Source organism: Pipistrellus hanaki, assembly GCF_964339955.1.
Source record: "Pipistrellus hanaki genome assembly, chromosome: 3".
NCBI lineage: Eukaryota > Metazoa > Chordata > Mammalia > Chiroptera > Vespertilionidae > Pipistrellus > Pipistrellus hanaki.
In genome coordinates this window covers 140,196,167-140,216,967 of record NC_140505.1, presented here as the reverse complement: position 1 = coordinate 140,216,967, position 20,801 = coordinate 140,196,167, and the positions used below count along the sequence as shown (strand labels likewise).

The 20,801-nt window shown below is 48.5% G+C and overlaps 3 protein-coding genes across 8 annotated transcripts in view; 1 reads left to right on the top strand and 2 right to left on the bottom strand.

Annotated features, from left to right (window-relative positions):
* CBX5 (chromobox 5) overlaps positions 1–2,001 on the bottom strand; it is a 30,162-nt gene extending 28,161 nt beyond the window's left edge. Inside the window, exon 1 of the mRNA XM_084879019.1 lies at positions 1,738–2,001. The gene's annotated coding sequence lies outside the window, so the exon portion shown is untranslated. The remainder of the gene's footprint in view (positions 1–1,737) is intronic.
* Positions 2,002–2,411: 410 nt separating this feature from the next.
* Positions 2,412–8,916, top strand: HNRNPA1 (heterogeneous nuclear ribonucleoprotein A1). 4 transcript variants are annotated; one of them, XR_014794490.1, is made up of 12 exons: positions 2,412–2,555; positions 3,110–3,226; positions 3,526–3,672; positions 3,798–4,008; positions 4,102–4,194; positions 4,280–4,375; positions 4,668–4,742; positions 4,958–5,116; positions 5,663–5,818; positions 6,033–6,098; positions 8,485–8,558; positions 8,767–8,916. XR_014794490.1 is itself a non-coding variant. In XM_084877627.1 (11 exons), the coding sequence occupies exons 1-10, from the start codon at positions 2,541–2,543 to the stop codon at positions 6,086–6,088; spliced, it is 1,125 nt and encodes a 374-aa protein (XP_084733753.1). In that variant the 5' UTR covers positions 2,412–2,540; the 3' UTR covers positions 6,089–6,098; positions 6,335–6,672. The 4 variants fall into 4 exon arrangements, 2 of the variants coding, with proteins under 2 accessions (XP_084733753.1, XP_084733754.1); XR_014794489.1 differs by lacking the exon at positions 4,958–5,116; XM_084877627.1 differs by lacking the exons at positions 8,485–8,558; positions 8,767–8,916 and adding an exon at positions 6,335–6,672.
* A 2,640-nt stretch (positions 8,917–11,556) lies between these two features.
* Positions 11,557–20,149, bottom strand: NFE2 (nuclear factor, erythroid 2). 3 transcript variants are annotated; one of them, XM_084878934.1, is made up of 3 exons: positions 19,852–20,149; positions 15,338–15,506; positions 11,557–12,817 (listed from the first exon to the last, which is right to left on the bottom strand). In XM_084878934.1, exons 2-3 carry the CDS (start codon positions 15,449–15,451, stop codon positions 11,810–11,812), a joined length of 1,122 nt encoding a protein of 373 aa, XP_084735060.1. In that variant the 5' UTR covers positions 15,452–15,506; positions 19,852–20,149; the 3' UTR covers positions 11,557–11,809. The 3 variants fall into 3 exon arrangements, with proteins under 3 accessions (XP_084735060.1, XP_084735061.1, XP_084735062.1); XM_084878935.1 differs by lacking the exon at positions 19,852–20,149 and adding an exon at positions 15,752–17,516; XM_084878936.1 differs by lacking the exon at positions 19,852–20,149 and adding an exon at positions 15,676–15,699.
* Between the last annotated feature and the right edge of the window lie 652 nt (positions 20,150–20,801).

The window sequence follows — 20,801 nt, the reverse complement described above, 5'->3', positions numbered from 1 at the left end:
TTAGTTTTTACAAACTAAGCAGCTATATTATTTGCATACCTACAAATAGTTCATAACCAAGTATGAAATAGGTTTGTCCTTTTGCAAGTGCCAGAGAGCATGGAAATCACTCCTCTGTTCACCATAAGCTCAACTAAAGTCATGTCTTTTATGTTAGATAGGTCTCTAAACATAAGGTACTTCATATGTAGCTGAACTTGTTACAGCATTTAAATATTTTCCCCTTGACCCTAAATAAATCAGTGACTAGAGCAGTGTATATTGTGATATAGCCAAAATGTAATGAAAATTTCTATACTTTGCTAAAAATCTTTGAATAAGCAAAATGGGCATTACCAACAGGAGATGGTAAGTAAACACTTGGAAGGAAATATAATCAAAAGACAATAATCCAGGTAGTGAGTGAGTCTTCCTGCCTCCAACACCTAAATATCACCCTCTTCAAGCATCTTCCTTCTTATCCAAATTCAGACAATCTCAGAGAAGCAGCAAAAAGAGAGGATTAGAAACTCTGTAATGGTGTAAAGAAAGACATATGTGGTGGGAAAAGATCCTCAAAGACAAGACTCTAAAAAGGCACTGGGAAAGATGACTGTTTCTTATAAAGCACTTAGCATGATGCCTAGCAGATACTACGTACTCAAAAAGTTACTTTTATTTATATCTTTTAGACCGAGAATCGCCTTAGTTCCTAAGGGGAAAGCAGCACTCTTTCGCGGTGTAAAGGAGAAAAGTGGTGAGAAGTACGTGATTATGAATAGAAACACACACAAAAAACTTGACTTTTTAGCTTAATTTTAATCACAAATTCTTATAATCCCTGCCAAGATTTAAACAGTAGAGGTCCAATTTGCCTCGATCCCACTGTTATTATGAAGCTTTCCAAAATTTTCTCTATGGTTTTACAAATATTGAGTTGCCCGTGGAAATACGCATCATGTAGGTGTTTTTCGGATGCCTTTCCACAATACACAGAGATTTATCCCATTCATTCTAAAACTTCAAGGCAGTCTTCCTAATGGAGCTAGTTCTCCAAGTCAAAAGACCTCCCTGGCTTCCCCCAAAACCTATGGTGGATGGTGGGTAGTACAGTGGGAGAAAATGGCAAACTCAGGGTATCCAGGAGCAAACGTAGTCTCCCTACCAGGGAGGTTTATAGAAAGGAGGCCTAAAGGCTTCGTTAGAGAAGTCATTGTGGACAGAATCCGCGCCATCACAGGCATCGGATACCCTTCCGCACCCCTCAAATCTAAGACCCCTGTCTTTTGGAGCGCTGACTGGAGGACTCGCCGAGCGCTCTGCATAGGATATTTTAGCGGCTCCAGCTTCGGTCCATCCATTTAAGCGGCCGACTCCCTCATTCCCCATCGGAGTCAAACCGCTGCCTCAGGGAAGAGCCCAACCTACCGCGCGCTTCGTGCTCATTGGCTCAGCAAAACGCTGCTCAGGAGGAGAAAGCCCGCCTCCCGCATTCCGATGGCCTAAGGACCGATCCGTCTGCAGCCAAAGGCAGACTCAATTGGTCTGCACACATGCCAGTCAAACCCTCCGTGGGCAAAGCTCCACCGAACCTGCCCGGGGTGAAACCTCCGCCCCCGTCCTTCCATTGGTTGGCCGGGTCCACCGCTCCCCCTTCACGAGCCCCCACCCCGCGATCCATTCATTTCACACAATAACGGGCTCCAATGGAGTCGGATGGAGACTTCCCATCGGTAGGCAGGACTGTCCGCCACTTACCCGGGATCGAGACCGATCTCTCGCGCTAATGTCTTCTCTGTTCCCCTGTGATGAGAGCCGGACCACAAGCCACCGCTGCCGCCGTCTTCTGCGCAACGCCAACCGCCCGCCAAAACGGATCCTTCCCTGCGCCTGCGCTGCCAATCCTGGGACCAGACCTTTTCTCCGCCCATTACGCCTGCGCAAAACGAGGCACAACTCCCGCCATGACGCAGGCGCTGTAGGTTCGCCGCCGTCTCCCGCCCGCCATTTCACGTGTTTCTGGAGCCAGGCGGAACTTCTTAGTGCGCCTGCGTGAACTCGCCATTTTACTACACATGCGTTCTGCAGGCGGTCGTTGCAAAAAAAAAAAAAATGAAATTGTCGCATTCTACTTTTTGATACATAGTATTAATCGTGCTCTGACAACTGAGTAAGAATGTAACATTTGCAGCGTGGAGGATTAAAGTGTTACTGAAATACCCTTAGATTTAAATGTGAATGATTGGTTAGGTAGCCAATCAGGTTAGTTCAGAATAGTATTACTCGGGAACCAATCGTCTCCGAGGGGTGGACCCTGCGTAGAACGCCCAGACGGATGACGTTGCAGCAATGCGGCACCACAGACCAATAGGAGCAGGAAGCTTCTGAAAATATCCAATCAGAGCTACTAAGGGGCGGAGTCTACCAATGCCGCAAGGGAGGAGGCGGGATAAAAAAGCGAGGCCGAAGGTAGGCTGGCAGATACGTTCCTTGGATCACTCCTTTCTGCTGGTGAACGCCGCGGAGTGAGCATCGTTTGAATCCCCCCTGTTGCAAGCATCATGTCTAAGTCTGAGGTGAGTAAGACGCTCTTTCTACAACTTAACTTTCTCCCGCGTCCCTTCCTGAGTCCTGCGGGATGCAGTCTGACTTGACTGCTTGCTCCTGCCCATCCGGCAGTTCTTGGGTCGCGCCCAGGGCCTACCCCTCCCGAAGTTCAGGTCGCCATTTTGTCCTCTTCGTGGCCATGAGGCCGTCGCCCTGCAACCCTTAGCTATCGCGCCTCTCGTTCCTCCGAGCAAGGCTCTTAGACACATTAAATCGGTTATTTTGGGGGGGCTTTGTCTCAGGCGAATTTCTTGAAAGCAGTTGTAATCTCTTCCTGGCAGTGGGTCCCTCCTGCCTAGTCCTTTTGTTGCGCGTGCGTCGGAAAGTAGGGACGCATGCGCCCCGGGTTTCCCAGCCCCAACAGGTCTCCCCAATGGGGAGAAGCACGTGGCTTGTTGCGACCCGAAGGAACAATATGAGTGCTACCATGTTGCCGTCTAGTTTTGCTTCTCTTAGGTAAAAGGTGTTTTTGCGTTATACGCCCACTAACGCTTCCTTCTCCCTCTCTTCTCCCCCCCCCCAGTCTCCCAAAGAGCCGGAGCAGCTGAGGAAGCTCTTTATCGGTGGTTTGAGCTTTGAAACAACCGATGAGAGTCTGAGGAGCCATTTTGAGCAATGGGGAACGCTCACGGACTGTGTGGTAAGGCTTGGAGGAGACAAAAGGGCAGTAGGACTAGCGGATTTCCTTTGCTTGGCTTGCTCTAGCTCTGTCTGAATGCTTATGGAAATTAACATTAACAGGAATGCACTTGCAAATAACTTGGGTGGGAAGGTGTGGGCTTAAGTGATCAAAAAGCTTATTCCTAGATTTACGGGTAATGGGAGCTTGGAGGGCTTTGCATAAAGGGCAAGTATCAAGTTTCCTGTTAGCTTGTTCAGGGTGGAGATGTCAGTGGCTTTGGGGATCTTGCTGTGCATTGAGTGAATTTTACCTCTCAGGTGATGAGAGATCCGAACACCAAGCGCTCCAGAGGCTTTGGGTTCGTCACCTACGCCACTGTGGAGGAGGTGGACGCAGCCATGAACGCAAGGCCACACAAGGTGGACGGGAGAGTTGTGGAACCAAAGAGGGCTGTGTCAAGAGAAGTGAGTGATGCTTTTTTCTTTCCACTTGGAAGTGTGCCATTAAGCACACTAGGGATGGAAAGAAACTTCTATCTTAATTCTGGGATAGATTCTCATAAATGGGGTTTTTTTTTCTTCCCTCTTAGGATTCTCAAAGACCTGGTGCCCACTTAACTGTGAAAAAGATTTTTGTCGGTGGTATTAAGGAAGACACTGAAGAACATCACTTAAGAGATTATTTTGAACAGTATGGGAAAATAGAAGTGATTGAAATCATGACTGACCGAGGCAGTGGCAAAAAGAGGGGCTTTGCTTTTGTAACCTTTGATGACCATGACTCTGTGGACAAGATTGTCAGTAAGTATCAGGCTACATGTTTGCCAAGGGTTCTGAAGTCTGGGTTGTGTTCTAAACCCTGAGATACTGTGTTCTTTTTCTTTTCAAATTTAGTTCAGAAATACCATACTGTGAATGGCCACAACTGTGAAGTAAGGAAAGCCCTATCTAAGCAAGAGATGGCTAGTGCTTCGTCCAGCCAAAGAGGTGGGTTTGTTGTTTTATTAAACCTTAAAGTCCGATTCTAACTCTTATGGTGTGACACTTAAAACTTAAAACTTTTCTTATTAAGGTCGAAGTGGTTCTGGAAACTTCGGAGGTGGTCGTGGAGGTGGTTTTGGTGGAAATGACAACTTTGGTCGTGGAGGAAACTTCAGTGGTGGTCGAGGTACTGGATTATATTCTACTGTTACCAATTAATAATGTAAGCTTGTAGTTTAACACAGATAACTTGTCCCTTATGTAATCTGTGGCAATATTGTAGCTACTGGTTAACGTTTCCAAAGTTACGTTTTATCCTAATGTAGTTCTGGCTTCTCGCTAGCCAGAAGTTCAAGTCTCTGGTATGGAAATCATTTTTGTAATGCAGGAACTATTTCCTAAAGTTTGTACTTACAAGGCTGTTACTTGAATGCAATTTATATGCTTCAAACCTGCTTTAAAATTTTGCTCTCTTCCAGGTGGCTTTGGTGGCAGCCGTGGTGGCGGTGGATATGGTGGCAGTGGGGATGGCTATAACGGATTTGGTAATGATGGTAAGTTTGTTTGTGTTAGGAGTGAACAGATGACAAGGTTTTTTGGCTATCTACAGAATAGGTGGGTAGGAACTAAAACTGGAGTGCATCTAGTGCATGACAAGCTAAACTCTGACCATAACAGCATGATTCAAAGCTGGCTGTTTCCCATTAGCCTTAAACAGATTTGCTCGTTGAATACTTTTGTCTTATTGAGAAGAATTGTATTCTTGTAGGTGGTTATGGAGGAGGCGGCCCTGGTTACTCTGGAGGAAGCAGAGGCTATGGAAGTGGTGGACAGGGTTATGGAAGCCAGGGCAGTGGCTATGGCGGGAGTGGCAGCTATGACAGCTATAACAACGGAGGAGGCGGAGGCGGCTTTGGCGGTGGTAGTGGTAGGTATCCAGTGACCCAGGTACTTGGTGCAGTAGCTAGATTAGCTTTGTAGAGTTTATGCCCATGTGGGGATTAAATGCTCTTAAAAGCATTATGTGGTACACTGCATGGTACTTCTTAATGGGCTTACTATGCTGCCTCCCAGCTTTAAGCTGGGGCCGCCTCACTCCCAACTAGTTGAATAAGTGGATACTGGAACCAGATTAGGATTCAGTGTTTTAACTCCTTTGGGACCATAGGCACTTAGTTGATGTATCCAGCATGTGTTTGCAGTGCCCCTGGATGGATAAAGGCCATCAAGGCCAGAAAATATGCTCTATTGTCATGGAGAGTTGGGTACATTTTTTAAGTACTGGATTATTCAACTGAATGCCTTGTCCAGGAAATATGAAATGCAAACAAAGATAAACATTGAAGCCATCCAAGTTTGGAAGAAAGGAAGGCAGGCAGGTCATGCAATCTTTTTTTCCCCTCTCTGAACACTAGGTAGATTCAGGACGATCACCTTTCCTAAGTAACAAATAAAGGCACTCTTTCCATTTTAGGAAGCAATTTTGGAGGTGGTGGAAGCTACAATGATTTTGGCAATTACAACAATCAATCTTCAAATTTTGGGCCCATGAAAGGAGGAAACTTTGGAGGCAGAAGCTCTGGCCCTTATGGTGGTGGAGGGCAATACTTTGCCAAACCACGAAACCAAGGTATGCATGTATATGTAGTATTAGAGGGCTAAGTGTATTTATAACCGGCACTTGTTATAAAAAGCTGACAAATAGAAAGAATACTGAAGGGATTGGTAATTGCAATCAAATTAGAAATATCTGAGTTTAAACTCGGATTTTTTAACTTGCTTCAAATATAAAGGCATTACTATTGATATTTCCAAAAGTTTAAAGGAACAAACCTTATTCTCAGGTGGCTATGGCGGTTCCAGCAGCAGCAGTAGCTATGGCAGTGGCAGAAGGTTTTAATTACTGCCAGGTAAGTAAACACCTTTTTTGTATTTTGGCTTAATTTTCATAATTGATAATGAACCCAGTAACCCTAATGTAGCTAAGCAGTGCATCCTAGTTAACATTATAACTTTAGTAAAATTGTGGATATTAAGCTAATAATCAGATCAGCAAAATTTGTGGGAAACAAAACTTGATATTGGATTGTAGCCTTTAAGTCTTAATATGTTTAGATTAACAACTTTATTCCATATTGTTCAACAGGAAACAAAGCTTAGCAGGAGAGGAGAGCCAGAGAAGTGACAGGGAAGCTACAGGTTACAACAGATTTGTGAACTCAGCCAAGCACAGTGGTGGCAGGGCCTAGCTGCTACAAAGAAGACATGTGTTAGACAATACTCATGTGAATGGGCAAAAAAACTCGAGGACTGTACTTGTGACTAATTGTATAACAGGTTATTTTAGTTTCTGTTCTGTGGAAAGTGTAAAGCATTCCAACCAAGGGTTTTAATGTAGATTTTTTTTTTTTTTTTGCATCCATGCTGTTGATTGCTAAATGTAATAGTCTGATCATGACGCTGAATAAATGTGTCTTTTTTAAATGTGCTGTGTAAAGTTAGTTTGCTCTGAAGCCATCTTGGTAAATTGCCCCAACAGTGTGAAGCTAGAATTCCTTCAGGGTGATGCCAGGTTCCATATGAAATTTACCCACAACCTGCTTGGGCACAGAGGCCGTTGTCTTCAGAAACTCTGGTGTAGTTGAATTGACAGTTACTGTGTTGTGACCTGGAGTCATTAAAAGGGTCACCCAAGCAGAGTTGTGGAGTTCATTTGGTTATTAATGATTGTTGGCACATCCTATGCAATATATCTAAATTGAATTATGGTACCAGATAAAATTATAGATGGATATGAAGCTTGTGTATCATCCATTATCATGTGTACTCAATAAACGATTTACTATCCTCTTGAATGACAACTGTATGGATTTGGGACTGGCAGAGCTTTGGACTTTCCCTACCCACCACCCCTGATAATGTTGAATACTTCTATCACTTTCCAAGTTCAAAGCTTTGCCAGAGAATAGAAGCCAGCTGCTGGCTAAGGCCACCCCAAAAGTCCACAGATTTAGAGTATTTGGGAGACATTTTTTAAAATTGGCCAGCACCAGTAAGAAATTCTTATTCCTACACAAAAATAGGCTTGCATTAAAGGAAAACTGCAGTTCCCTTGGTTCCGGTTGGGTGGGCCTTTATAGAGGTTTATAGATTTTAATCACACTAGTTGCCTATTTGGAAACAAAAATTATGGGCATGTTTAGGAACCATATTGCTTACAAACATGCTAACTGCAGTTTTCCTTTATACATGGCCCAAAATCACACAACCATCCTAAAATGTTAATTGTATGGAAAATGATTTCTAAATCTTTCAAGTTACATACTATCCAGTCTTTGTTATTTGTATATAGGTTCTTTTGAGCCCTCCCCTTTGATACTTTCAATTTCAGTGCCATTGTACTTACCTAGTAGCATAGAGATTTGTTTATCACTAGGACTGTATTTCATCCCATGGGTGTGTTACTTGAAAGTTTGGGGGTGGGGCGGTGATGGGAGGGAGGTGGAGGGGGGTGGCATAATGGATGATAGTTCCATGGGTTTGATTTTGGCTGAGTTTGCAATGGCAGGTGGAACCTTAACTATTGAGGGAGTTTGCAGATACCTCAGGATTCCTGACAATGGCTTTAAAGATCCAGGAGAGATGTTCAGCTACTAGGAACTGCTAGCAAGTATAGCGCGAATGGCTCCGAGCTCAGACACTCTGCAGCTGAGAGTAGACACTTGTGGTATGTGGAGTACAGATAAGCCAGGGGCAGGCCACGACCCGCTCCATGAAAGCTAGGAGGGAGTGCATTTTCAGTGACCATCGCCAGAAAGGAGGCAGACAAGAAAGTAAGGCACACCTGACTCTTAGGACTAGCAGTCAGAACCAGGAGGAAAGGTTTTATTGCTATGCTGGTAGGTAAGAACAGATTTTACTTACATCCATATAGTTCTGTAAAATCCAGTCTTCTGTTATATTTTCCTTAATATATTGAGCCAAAACTAGTCCAGTTAAGCTGAACTTGGTTTTTCTGGAGATGGATTGTTTTAAATTGACTCCCTAGTCTTGGTGGATAACAATTGAAGGAAATGAGTGCTTTAACTGTCTACTATGAATAATTTTGCCCCTTAATTTTTATTTCCTACTTCTTTGACCCATTTCCTTACAACAATGGCTCAAAGTAATGCATTAGACTCTTCCCCTAAGTAATGGTGGGAGGGTGGGTGGGCCATTAGTGGGGGGTGGGGGATTTAGCCTGAGACGGGACTTGATCTCAGAAAAGCTGGTTCTAAAGGTTGTTTGCTTTTCTAGGGAGGAGTCTGGCACCACAGGCTTATCAACAGGTCTTACACAGAGAGGCATCTGTCCAAGCTCATGGCTAAAAGGTAATTTTTTATAAAGTAATGGGAAGCAAGTGATTGGTATTGCCAAAATAAAGAGAATCTGCCTCAGAGCCAAAAAGACTTGCTAATCAGATCTATTAGCAATCTGTTAATAAAGCAACTGGGTTTCTAGCTAAGAGAATGGGAATCTTTCATCTGCTTGTGTAAGTACCTCATAACGTGTTTTGTTTTTTTTTTCTTCTTTTTGCAGGAACATCCTTATGAGGACCTTTATCTGAGCCAATGTGTACTTCATTTTCACTGCCATGCAGTTTTCGTTGGCTGTGTTGCAGCTTTAATCATTCAGTTTTATGAATGGGCTTTTTAAATAAAATGCTTTTAAGCTTGTTTCTTATTATTATTTTTTTAATATTTTTATTGTTTCTTACCTTCATGTTCTCTTGATACTATACCCCTCAAGTTTGAGAATGGGAAATACAGGAGATGATATGCCAGATGCCTGCTAAACCAGAAAACTTACTAGCAGGATCAATCTAAAGGAGCAGGACCTCGTGTAAAAAGTCATTGCATTTTGAACCTAGCAGTTTAGCTACATGTTTTAAATCACAGGTTGGCATTCAGATTAACAAGGAAGGATTGGGTTGTCGGGACTGAAATCTGAGAAGCTGGGCTCTCACTGCAGGGCTATTGGCTGTTATAAGTAAGCTGTTAACTATTGTTCCACTTGAACATACCTCTTTTTCCTAGCTCTCCTGGCAAGAGAGAATCAACTTGTGAAAGCCAGAGCTGTCCCACTCCAGTCTCATGAGAGCTATGCTTATGTGTTAAATTCTGGAGGGGTGTCATCTTTTAATAAGTGTATTGGCCAAATATCTTTGGCAATTTTAGCAAAGGCTTAACGTTTCTCCCATCTTTAGGAGGTCCTGCCTCCATTTTAACCTTGCTAAGGGGAGTAGTGAGATAGGTGATTTCATAAGTTATCTTGTTACTTAATCTCCATTTATGACTGGAAGTTGCTAGATGTGGTTTTTCACATGGTCCGTGGTTTGGTAGGATAGGACAACTCTTACCGAGTACTTTTTTTAATTTCCTGGTATGGCTGGTTAATAGTGACAAGCATTCTTGTTGAAAAATTTTAACCCTGTGTGGTGTGGCTTGGTTGGCCATTGTCTCATACACCAAAATGTGGTTACATTCCCCCAAGTCGGTGCACACCTGGGTTGCATGCACTCTCAGTCCCAGGTAGGGGGCATGCAGGAGGCAGCCAATCAATGTTATACTCATGGACATTTCTCTCCCTCTCTAAAAATAAAAACAATTGTGTTAACATACCGTGTACTTTGATGGATGCTTTACAGAAGAAATAGACTCAAGGAAGATGATTGCCCTTAGTAAGTTCTAAACTGGCTCATCCACTTCAAAAGCATGTCCCACCTGCTTGAGGCACATACTAAACAATGTATATGATGGTCTTCCTGGCAATGTACATAAGTATGGCATTGTCCTCTTTACTGTGTCTAGTTCTTTGAACCAGAGCTTAGATGCTCAGTAAATTGTCTGAATTACCTTTAGAACTGGATTAGAATGAAAACATGAGTGTGATGTCCTTAGGGCAGCCTGGACTAACCAACCAGTGGTCTGAACAATTGGCAACTGCTGCCAGTAAACCCTAGGCTCTGCCCTCTAACTTGGCCCCACATGTTCGATTTTTTGAGAAAACAAAAGTTGAAAAGTGTGGACTGTCTTAAAGACAGGATAGAAAGCGCTACATTCAATTCCCTAAACCTGGGCATGTTTTTCAGAATGTGTAGGTATGCAGATTGCACATCTTTTGATCACTGTTCTGCTTTTGTCTCAACTGCATTATCTTAACAATCCAGAAGTAAGGTTTCCCCATTGGAATTGAGCTAGTAAAGTTGAACAGAATTATAAATAAAAGCAAAATACCAAAATAAGTGTAATTTAGTGCCTGAGAAGACTGGGAACCACCCAACTCCAAGGAGATAGAAGTGTGTCAGAGAGGGCTTTGATAACATCTGAAAATGATTGTTTCAAAATTATGTTGAAAAAAAATTGTGTGTATATACATTAATAAAAGGCCCTTGGACTTCAAGAATCTAGAAAAGGATGGGGAACAACGTGTATAGCCGAAACCGGTTTGGCTCTGGATAGAGCGTCGGCCTGCGGACTGAAGGGTCCCAGGTTTAATTCCGGTCAAGGGCATGTACCTTGGTTGCGGTCACATTCCCAGTGGGGGGTGTGCAGGAGGCAGCTAATCGATATTTCTAACTATCCCTCTCCTCCTCCTCTGTAAAAAATCAATGAAATATTAAAAAAAAAAAAAAAGTGTCTAACAACTAGGGAGATAAGAAATTTCACAGGCCCTCCCTGGCTGGGTAGCTTGGTTGGGGGTTCAATTCCCAGCCAGGGCACACACAGGGATCAACCAATAAATGCATGGGTTGGTGGAATGGTGGGTCAATGTTTCTTTCCCTTCCTTTCTAAAATCAATAAAAATTTTTAAAGAAAAGTTCACCAAAATGCATATGGTGCTCCATTGTGGAGCAGGTTTTACTCAGACTTGGGTGTGAAATCCCCTAAAACTTAGACATCCAATTAAATCCTCTCACTCGGTTTTCTTAGGGAGCTAGGAATGTTCCCCCTGGAAGTAGGCAGGAGGGAAATAGGAAAAAAAAAGCCTGTGAGTATTCTAGGCGCTTCTGTGTTCCAAAGATTGAGAAAGGAAAAGCCTACATAAACCTCAGGGACCTTGCCCAGGGAGCTTTGGCAGCAATCTCGGCTCTGTAAATAGGGAGGGTGGAGTTCCTCAGATCATCCATGGCCCCTGGCTCTAAAAAGAAGGATGAAGGTGGTCGATCGCATACCGCGAGAGCCCAAATCGTGTGTGCCACTCGTACGCAAAGCTGTGGGGGGAAGAAATGTGCTTGGCAGGGCTCCCTCCCCACCAAAACCAAGAAATGAGCTCGGAGGAGCGTTCTTCATCGCCCTCCCTGGAGAAGGAAGACACAGTGGAAAACCGTTTCTGGAGAGTGCTTTATCAACCAAAGCTCAAACGACAGGTGGCGGTTGGAGACCTGGGGAGCTGAATCACAGAGATCCCAGCCTTTCACTCGCATACTGTCTCACAGCAAGCCTCACTGAACACACCGTGCACCTAACACGTCAGGTCTTTCATTGTCGGCCTCGTCTGGGCCTCGGGGCCGGGGAGTTCCTTTATCGGAAGGGCAGGAAGGGATCTCCGTCCCCGGTCCGCCCGCGCCAGCTGGGCCGGCTCAGTCTGAGGCTTCCGTCTTGCTTCCCCGGGGCACCAGGAATATGGCCCCATCGGCGGCCTGTTGCAACACATACTCCTCAGGGGAGTAGTTGTTGCCAGCTTCGTCCCGAAGGTGCTGGAAAATGTCGAGGTACAGCTCAGCCAGCTGCTGGCGCATCGCCTCCAGGGTCCTGTCGGCCTCCCCGCGGGCCCTGAGCAGCCGCTCCCGCTCGCTGCCCAGCCGCTCCAGCTCCCGCTCCAGCTGCACGATGGTCTCCAGCTTTCTCTTGCGACAGTTCTGGGCGGCCACCTTGTTCTTGCCCCGCCGCCGAATGTCCCGGACCAGGGCCAGCTGGCTCTCTGTCAGCGGGTACTGTGCCAGCAGCTCGTTGAAGTCGTCCACGGGCAGGTTGACAATCTTGTCCGTAGGGAAGGGGATCTTCATGGCCAGGGCGCGGCGCTCGTCCCGGCTCCCTGCCTCCCCCCGCGCAGTGGGCTTGGCTCGCACGGGGCCCGAGGAGGGCTCTAAGGCTAAGGCGGTCTCGGCAGGTGGCAAGGCATAATTGGGGTGGGCCAAGGAGTTGGGCATAAGTGAGTAGGGGTACTCCACCGGATACATCTCTACGTACTCGCTACGCCGCCGACCAGCCTCTGTCCCCTCCAGCTCAAGAGATTCGGCGTCGCTATAGTTGAGGGACAATCCTGAGTCAGATTCTGGGTCTTCTTGAGGCTTCGGGGGCCCCGCTGGCAGCCCAATATCCAGGAGGGCTAAGGGGTCTGGGAGGGGTTCACTGAGCAGGCCCGAGAGGGTCAGCGGCTTGGAGACTGGGATGGCCATGTTGCCATAAGAATAGGGGGTGTCTGGGACATGGGTTGAGGATCCTGGGAGCTCATAAGGGGGTGGCGGAAGGGCGAAGCCAGCATCTGGGTGGACTGAGCAAGGACAGTAAGTTGGGAGTGGTGAGGGCCCAGGGTATGGGGCTGGGGCTGGAGGCTCAAACGATGGCTCACAGGGAGCATTTAGGCCCTGCAAGAAAAGACGTAAAAAGAGACTTGGAGAGAGATATTATGTTGAGGTATGATCCTTCTATTCCTATCTTGCTGAGAGTTTTTATCAAGAAAGGGTGTAGCCGAAACCGGTTTGGCTCAGTGGTAGAGCGTCGGTCTGCGGACTGAAAAGTCCCGGGTTCGATTCCGGTCAAGGGCATGTACATTGGTTGCGGGCACATCCCAGGTAGGGGGTGTGCAAGAGGCAGCTGGTCGATGTTTCTCTCTCATCGACATTTCTAGCTCTCTATCTCTCTCCCTTCCTCCTCTCTGTAAAATATCAATAAAATATATTTAAAAAAAAAAAAAAAAAAAAAAAAAAAAGAAAGAAAGAAAGAAAGGGTGTAGGCCCAAACCGGTTTGGCTCAATGGATAGAGTGTCGGCCTGCGGACTCCAGGGTCCCGGGTTCAATTCCAGTCAAGGGCATGTACCTGAGTTGCGGGCACGTCCCCAGTAGGGGGTGTGCAAGAGGCAGCTGATCGACGTTACTCTCTCATCGATGTTTCTGGCTTTCTATCCCTCTCCCTTCCTCTCTGTAAAAAAATCAATAAAATATATTTTAAAAAAAGAAAGAAAAGAAAGAGTGTAGGACTTTGTCAAATGCTTTTTCTGCATCAATAGATATGACTGTGATTTTTATCTCTCAGTTTGTTTATGTGATGTATCACGTTTATTGATTTTCGAATATTGTACCTCCTTGCATCCCAGGATAAATCCTACTTACATGATCTCACTCACCTAGGGGAAATGGTGAACAACATAGACTGATGAACAAGAACAGACCCAGAGATAAGGAGCCATGGGTCAGACTGTAGGACCTCAAAGGGAGGGTGGGGATAAAAGGGAGAGATCAACCAAAGGACTTAAGTGCACACATATGAGCCTAACCAATGTCAAGGACAATAGAGGGGTGAAGGCATAACTGGGGAGGGGAGGGGGGGAGGGAGGAGGATTGGAATGGGGGGTTGAGGACAAATATGTGATACCTTAATCAATGAAGAAATTAATTTAAGAGAGAGACAGAGACAGAGAGAGTTGGAGACAGGCTGAGGAAGAGAACCAGCTCTCTCTCAGGACCAAGCTCGGTCCTCCTGAAAGACCCAGTGAGATAACAACAAAGGAACAAAAAGGCGCTAAAAACCATTGGAGCCGAGAACGGTTTGGCTCAATGGATAGAGCGTCGGCTTGGGGACTGAAGGGACCCGGGTTCGATTCCGGTCAAGGGCATGTACCTTGGTTGCAGGCATATCCCCAGTGGGGGGTGTGTAAGAGGCAGCTGATCGATGACTCTCTCTCATCGATGTTTCTGACTCTCTATCTCTCTCACTTCCTCTCTGTACAAAATCAATAAAATATATTTAAAAAAAAAAAAAAAAAAAAAAAACCATTGGAAGTGTCTTGTAAAGTTGCGATGCGAGTCTTCCAAGAAGAAAGCAGCTTAAACAGGAATGGATGTCACTGAGCGGCCTTCAGAAAGGACTAACATTACAACTATTATGGAATCTCCTCCTCAGGAATTCTTACTGGGTTGAAGTGGCTCATGCTTCTTTATTTCTTTCAGAAAGACAAGGAGTTGTTATCCAAGATGACCCCTCAGAACCTTTTCCTGCTAGGGTCAAAGGGTCAAGTTCAGGTCCTGGCCATGCCCTGGGTGCCCAGCAGAGGGAGCTGCTGTGTGGGAGCAGGGCTGAGGGCAGATCCTGGGGGCCCGTGCACAGTGTAGGGGAGAGAAAGGATCAGGAGCAGAGCCAGTTCCATCCCGCCCAGCTCCTGCATGGGCAGCTGTGTCACCTGGGGGCTAAGAGGCACCATGGGGAGCTCACGCCAGCACTACCCTCCACTTTTCAGTCCCTCTGTCCCTGCCCAGGTGCAGAGAGGAGGAGAGAACATGCTCGAAACAGGGCCCCCAGACCACGTTGGGGAGCCACCTTGCTCTAGCCCAGCTGGGGACAAAGACATTATTGTTAGGCCAACAGACACCCCTTTGTCCAACTAGCAGGAGGAGAGGACCCTGGCATAGACTGACCCTCCCCCCCCCTTCCTGAGGTCCTTGAACTACTGCTCAGCTACCTGGGAGAAAGGGGCCCCGCTGCTGAGGGCAGGGGGAGAAAATGAAGGGAGAAGATGAGCAGGATTGGAGGAAAGGGAGGTCAGAATAAAAGAAGATGGGAAAGAAAAGGCGGGGCCAGAGGTGGGGTAGAGAGATGTGTGCAGAGTGGCTGCTGAGAGAGCATACATTCCCCAATCAAATCCTTCCTTCCCCATCACTCCGGTCTCCTGCTCTCCCACACCCCTTCCCCTTAATGCTCTGGTCTAACATCCAGATCTCCCTTCTACTTCAGCCCTTCCTTTTCCAGTGCCTGGAACATTCCCAGCTTGAGACTCAGCCCTCCTTGGTCCAGCCCCCTGCCTCAGACCCAGCTAGCCTCTCTGCTTCTCTACCCTTCCCTTCCCTCCCCCCTCCTCCTCACCCCCCACCCCCCGCCCACCGCCACTCACCTGAAGCTCAGTGATGGACATGATCTCTTGCCAAGTCAGTTCCATCTCGCCCAGCTCTGGAGTGGGCAGCTGTGCCACCCTGTTCCTGCTCTGCTGGGGAGGACACGGGGGCATCCTACTGGGCCAGGGCCTGGTCCAGGGTCCCCGAAGCCCAGATGGCCCCAGCAACCTGCATCGAAGGAGAAATGGGGTTAGGGCTCTCCTACTGGGGTCAGCAATGTTATCCTGTCTGCCTCCAGAGAGAGGCTCCTTCCAGGGTACCTGAGAGGAGAGGCCGCCCCCTCCTGCCCCCGCCCCCTCACGCTAGACTCATCAACAACTCCCCAGAGCGAGAACGCCTTTTTCTGCAGAGCGATCTCCACCTCACGGGCTATGGCCGCAGTCAGTTCCTTTGGGAGCACATTAGGTCTTTACCTTTTTTTTTTCAGACAAGATGCCTCTCTTCACCCTACTTCTTTCTCCCCAAAACTGTATCCCTGGCTGGGGCAGAAGTCACGTCTTCTGAATTTTTCCTCCCCATTTTCTGAGGCAACATCAGGGACCCCTCCTCCTTCCCTCCTCTGTTCTCCGTTTTAGGATCTCAGTCTTTTCTTCCCAAGATGAGAGCGAGCGCTTGGGGATCCCCAAGGAGTGTGTTGTGGGAAGAGCCATGCAGACGGTGCCTCCCCTTCTCTGAGATATGGCTCAGGCCTGGTGCCTGATAGCAGCCCTGCCCTGTCCTCCTATCCTGGCCCTGGACTCCCCTGCCTGGGCCAGATAAGAGGCTTATCAGCTGCAAACAGCAGAAGAGGAATGGTCTCTGGAGTCACTGGACCTCTGCCCTGTGTCCCTGCAGGGTCATCTTGTCCATGCCCCGACCCACAGCCAGGGACCTTTCCTCTTCTAAGGTGACAAAGATGTGTGAAGCATTTGTCAGGAACTGCACCAGTGTTGTACAAGCATTCGCCTATGAGACTGATTTTCACAAAGATCCTATAAGGTCCATTCAGAAGTTGAAACCCGAGCTGGTAAATAGCAGAGTCAGGTCTGGAACCGCTACTGACTGAGTCCACCCTCGGCTAGTCTAATAGCCTACGTCGCCTTCTAGGTGCATTCCCATCCTCCGTCTCCACGCCCCAAGCCTTTAACGGTGGTCCACACCATCGATTCTTCCTGTGGGAACTCAGCCTCTTTTTTCCTCTTTTAGGGAATATCTCCTTAGAGCCTTGAATGCATATTCCCCTCCAGCCCCTTTGCTTCTGATCTGGGGCTCTCGCTGCAGGTCTGCCGCAAAGTAGCCGTGTGGTGTTGGGTAAGTCATCGCACTTCTCTGAGCCTCTGTTTCCTCATTTGTAAAGCGAGGGAGTCGGACAAGTGAACTTGGAGGTCCCTTTCTGCTTGGACAGCTTGGCTTCCTCAGCAAACCCTCACCTCTGCCTTCATCTCCTCTCTGTCAGTCTTCCCCTCATCCTACCTCCCTCCTCCCTGACACCCATTTTCCCTGCATCCGTCCTCCCTGCCTTGGGCAAGAAATTCCAAGCAGACGCGGCAGGGTCCTCCTGATCTCTCAGGGCCGGACACCACGCCCTCCTCCTGTCATGTAAGTAGAAGCAGTCAGTCTAGGGGTAGGGGAAACACAGAAGAACAGAGGAAGAGACTGAATGACCTCAAATTGCATGACCTTAGATCACCTAAGGATGGCCTACCATCGTTATTTAGTTATGGAGTCCACTCTTGGAATCTCACAACACAATCAGGGAGAGCTGCAAATTATTCTTTTGAAAGAGGACTTCTCCAGCCCCGGCCCCTACCCCCTTGTTCTACTGCCATCCCCAGAGCTGAGAGTTGGTGTAGGCACAGGCCCCTGGCCCGTGGGCAGAGTGGGTGGGGTGTTTATGTCTGCCCAGGATGCCATTTCAACACCGGAAATCCACCCTCCCCCACCCAGGTTCTGAAGGAAATTGCCCAAAGGCAAAGTGAATGGAGAAGGGGTTTATGGGGCAGGGACATTGGCTCTTGCCTCACAGTCCTTCACACACCCACCTACCCCACCCTGGGCCCCTCCTTATATCTTCCTAGATCTGACGCTTAGGTGCAATACAAGGATGCTGCCCTAGGAGGCAGGAGAAAGGTTCTCTGGCCTCCCAGATGCATGACCTTGGGCAAATTGCTTCTCATTCAGCCTCTTCCATTTATTTATTTATTTAATTTATTTATTTATTTATTTATTTTACAGAGAGAAAGAAAGAGGGATAGAGAGTTAGAAACATCGATGAGAGAGAATCATCGATCAGCTGCCTCTTGCACACCCCCAACCGGGGATGTGCCCGCAACCAAGGTACATGCCCCTGACCGGAATCGAACCCGGGACCTTTCAGTCTGCAGTCTGACGCTCTATCCACTGAGCCAAACCGGCTTCAGCAGTCTCTTCCATTTAACAGAAACAGGATGAAGGACTTCCTTGCTGTGAGAGGCAGTAAATTATTTCTAGCTCAGGCAGTCACAAACTGTATTGTGCACCACATTCACCTGGGGTACTTGTAAAAACAATCCCGAAAACCACCCCAGACCCACTGAATTGAATTCACTGGTGCGGGTACCCAGCGATCAGCATTTTAACAAGTGCCCTGGAGTTTCTTAGCCACACTAAACCAGTCCAACCACACGGTCTTACAGGAAAACACAAAGCCAGAGAGGAGCCCGACAAGTGGTCCAGGCTTCTCCTAGCTTCCGGCTTTGGCCCTGGCGACACTGCGTTCTACTGCCCTGATCGCTGAGACTGGGTATCAGCCTCTTCTCAGGAAGACCTGGAGCTCCATCTCCACCTCACCCTCAGACAGGGAGACGAGAATCCAGAAGGGGAGCGGAGAGAAGCAAGAAGTTAGGGAAGGGGAGTTGAGAGAACCTCGGATTCAGCTTTCCGATACAGTGCCAAGTTTGCACCAGGCCAAAGGGGAGGAGTATGTTTTTCCCCAGACAGACACTCAGTGATGGGTGGTGGTCTATAGACCAAGCATAGGCCCCTCTAGTCTTCAGAGCCTACCCTCCTGAGGATCAGCCAGGGGGTTGGCAGCCAGTGATATAAATCGGGGAAGAGGGTATAGTGAGAATTGGATCCAAAAGAACATCTCACACACACACACACACACACACACACACACACACACACGAACATCACAGAGGGTGCAGAAACTGGAGAGATACGGGAAAGTGGAGCGGGACTCCCGTGTCCCTTTTCTTTTGCAATAATCCGTTTCCACTTCCCAGTTTAGGGGTCACACAGCCATCTTACTCCCCATCTCCAGGGACTATAATCCACCCTCTTTATTCTCATCCTGATGGCCGTACCCAGAAAGATGTCCTCACAGTCCCGGAGTACTCACAGAACGGCAGGGGGCTGTTGGCTTAGGGATACAGGAGGAGGGCTGTTTAGTGGGGGATGCTCGGAGAGGAAGACATTTGGCCTCAACTGCTGCCCAGAGCTCTACCTGCCCTGACAAGGCAGAGGGGGCACTGGCCTCAGGGACCCTCTTTTGAGACTTATTAGGCCACTCCACCTCTCCAGGCGACAACAGAAGCAGTGAAAGGATGAAGAGAGATCAGTGAAACTCAGGGTGTGGAGTAGCCAGTGAGCAACCTACTCAGAGAGATTAGAAAGAATCCCTGAAGAGGGAGAGGGACACACAGATGAGGGAGAAACAAAGGGAATGGAAGAAACGGGGATGGAGTTGACCAGAACGAGATGCAATCTCCTGGGGACATGCATAACTCAGACAGGTGAACGGGAACAAGGGGGAGAGGGACAAGTGCCTGCCATTCTGTCACATGGTCCCGGGACCCCAAACTGCAGTCCTTTGGGCACCAATGACTAAAGTCCCAGCCCCTCTTCCCTTCCATTGCTTCCCTGCCCACTCCCTTTCTGCTGCCAAGACTTCCGGTTGCAAGGAACTACTACACTGGGGATGGGATGTCTTCGCTCCCTTCCAGTTCACGCTGGTCTCTATTGCCCGGAGGAGAGAAGGGCAAAGGAAGGCAAGGACGAGCCTCCCACACTCCCACCGCCGCACCTCCCTGCAACAACACTTCCAGTCTCTCCAGTTCCTCAGCCTCCACCGAGCCTTCCCCCCCCTTCCCCCCCCCCCCCCCCGGCTGCACGGGGCAGCAGGGTGAAATGGAGGGGAGAAAGCAGGGTATTTCTCCTGGTAGTCTACTACCTTCTCCAGGGCAACTAGCCTGCTGGAGGGTCACTCAGGGTCATTCGCCAGCCCCTCAGGGGTGCCTCAGTGGACCACTGTCTGCTCCCCATCCACAGCCGTTCACCCCAAGAATCCCAGAACACTCCAGAAGCCATTCAGGTCTTCTCCCAGAGGAGCTCCCAAAGATGTCAAATTCCTAGACCAGGGCCAGCTGGGGACGGTCTGAGATCTCTTAAGAACATGCCCAAAAGTTAGGTATTTCCTCCCTCTCCCTCCTCCGGCCCCCCAGCCTGTCCCTGGGTCCCACTAGAATCCCCCTCCCACCCTACCCGCAGGCACCTGTGGCAGGCTCCAAGCTGGGTGCAGAGAGATGAGGCTCCAGGTGCTGTCTCCGCGGAGGCTGGGCCTGGGCTGACACCTCCTTCGCGAGGATCCCTGCTACCTCTGAGAACCTGGGAGGCCTGTGCCCCGCCCCCTGGCCATTGCTGAGCGCTGAGGCTGTGCTCGCCCTGAGCAACGAGCAGGGGAAGCTTCTGGGCGGTGCACCGGCCTCCTCTATGAAGCCCTCGGCCCCGGAGTTCTCCGTCCTTCCTCCAACCCTCCCCTTTCCCCGTGGCCCTCCTCTTCTCCTGCCCCTTCTGGCCAAGAGAGGAAACTTGAGCCCGGTGTGGTTTCTGCCCACACCCCACCCCCACGCTGATCCCGGCCAGCAGGGGCACACATGGCTTCAAGCCTCTCCCAGCCCTCCTTTTGAGCCCAGGAGTCCCGCCAGGTCTGTGTTTCTCCCATGCATACAATGAGTCCCACGCGGATGCTCCACTCCAAAGTGGCCTCTAAACTTTGTGCAAGTGGTAACCTCCTCCCCTCTGCTCGCTTGGCTCTCTGAGGGACAGGGAAACTGAGTCATAGCAAGGGGGAAGGGCGCTGAGGGAAAGGGCCAGGCCTCCCCTGCTCCAGCTGTTCAGGCAGGTGGGCATTTAGGGCTCTGCTTTTATTGAAGTGAGCCTGGGTTCGGGGAAAGGGGTAGGGGAGCTGTTTTGGGGAGAGGCAGCGGCCGCTTTGATGTGTCCTTTCACCTGTAGCCTTCTCCCCTCCCCCCCGCAGCCTCAGATGTCCTGGGACAAAGGCCTCTTTCTTGGCCAGGTTTGTTGTCAGTGTGAGGGGAATTGGGGAGTGTGTGTGTGTGTGTGTGTGTGTGTGTGACATTGTTGTCAGTGTGAGGGGAATTGGTGTGTGTGTGTGTGACATTGTTGTCAGTGTGAAGGGAATTGGTGTGTGTGTGTGTGTGT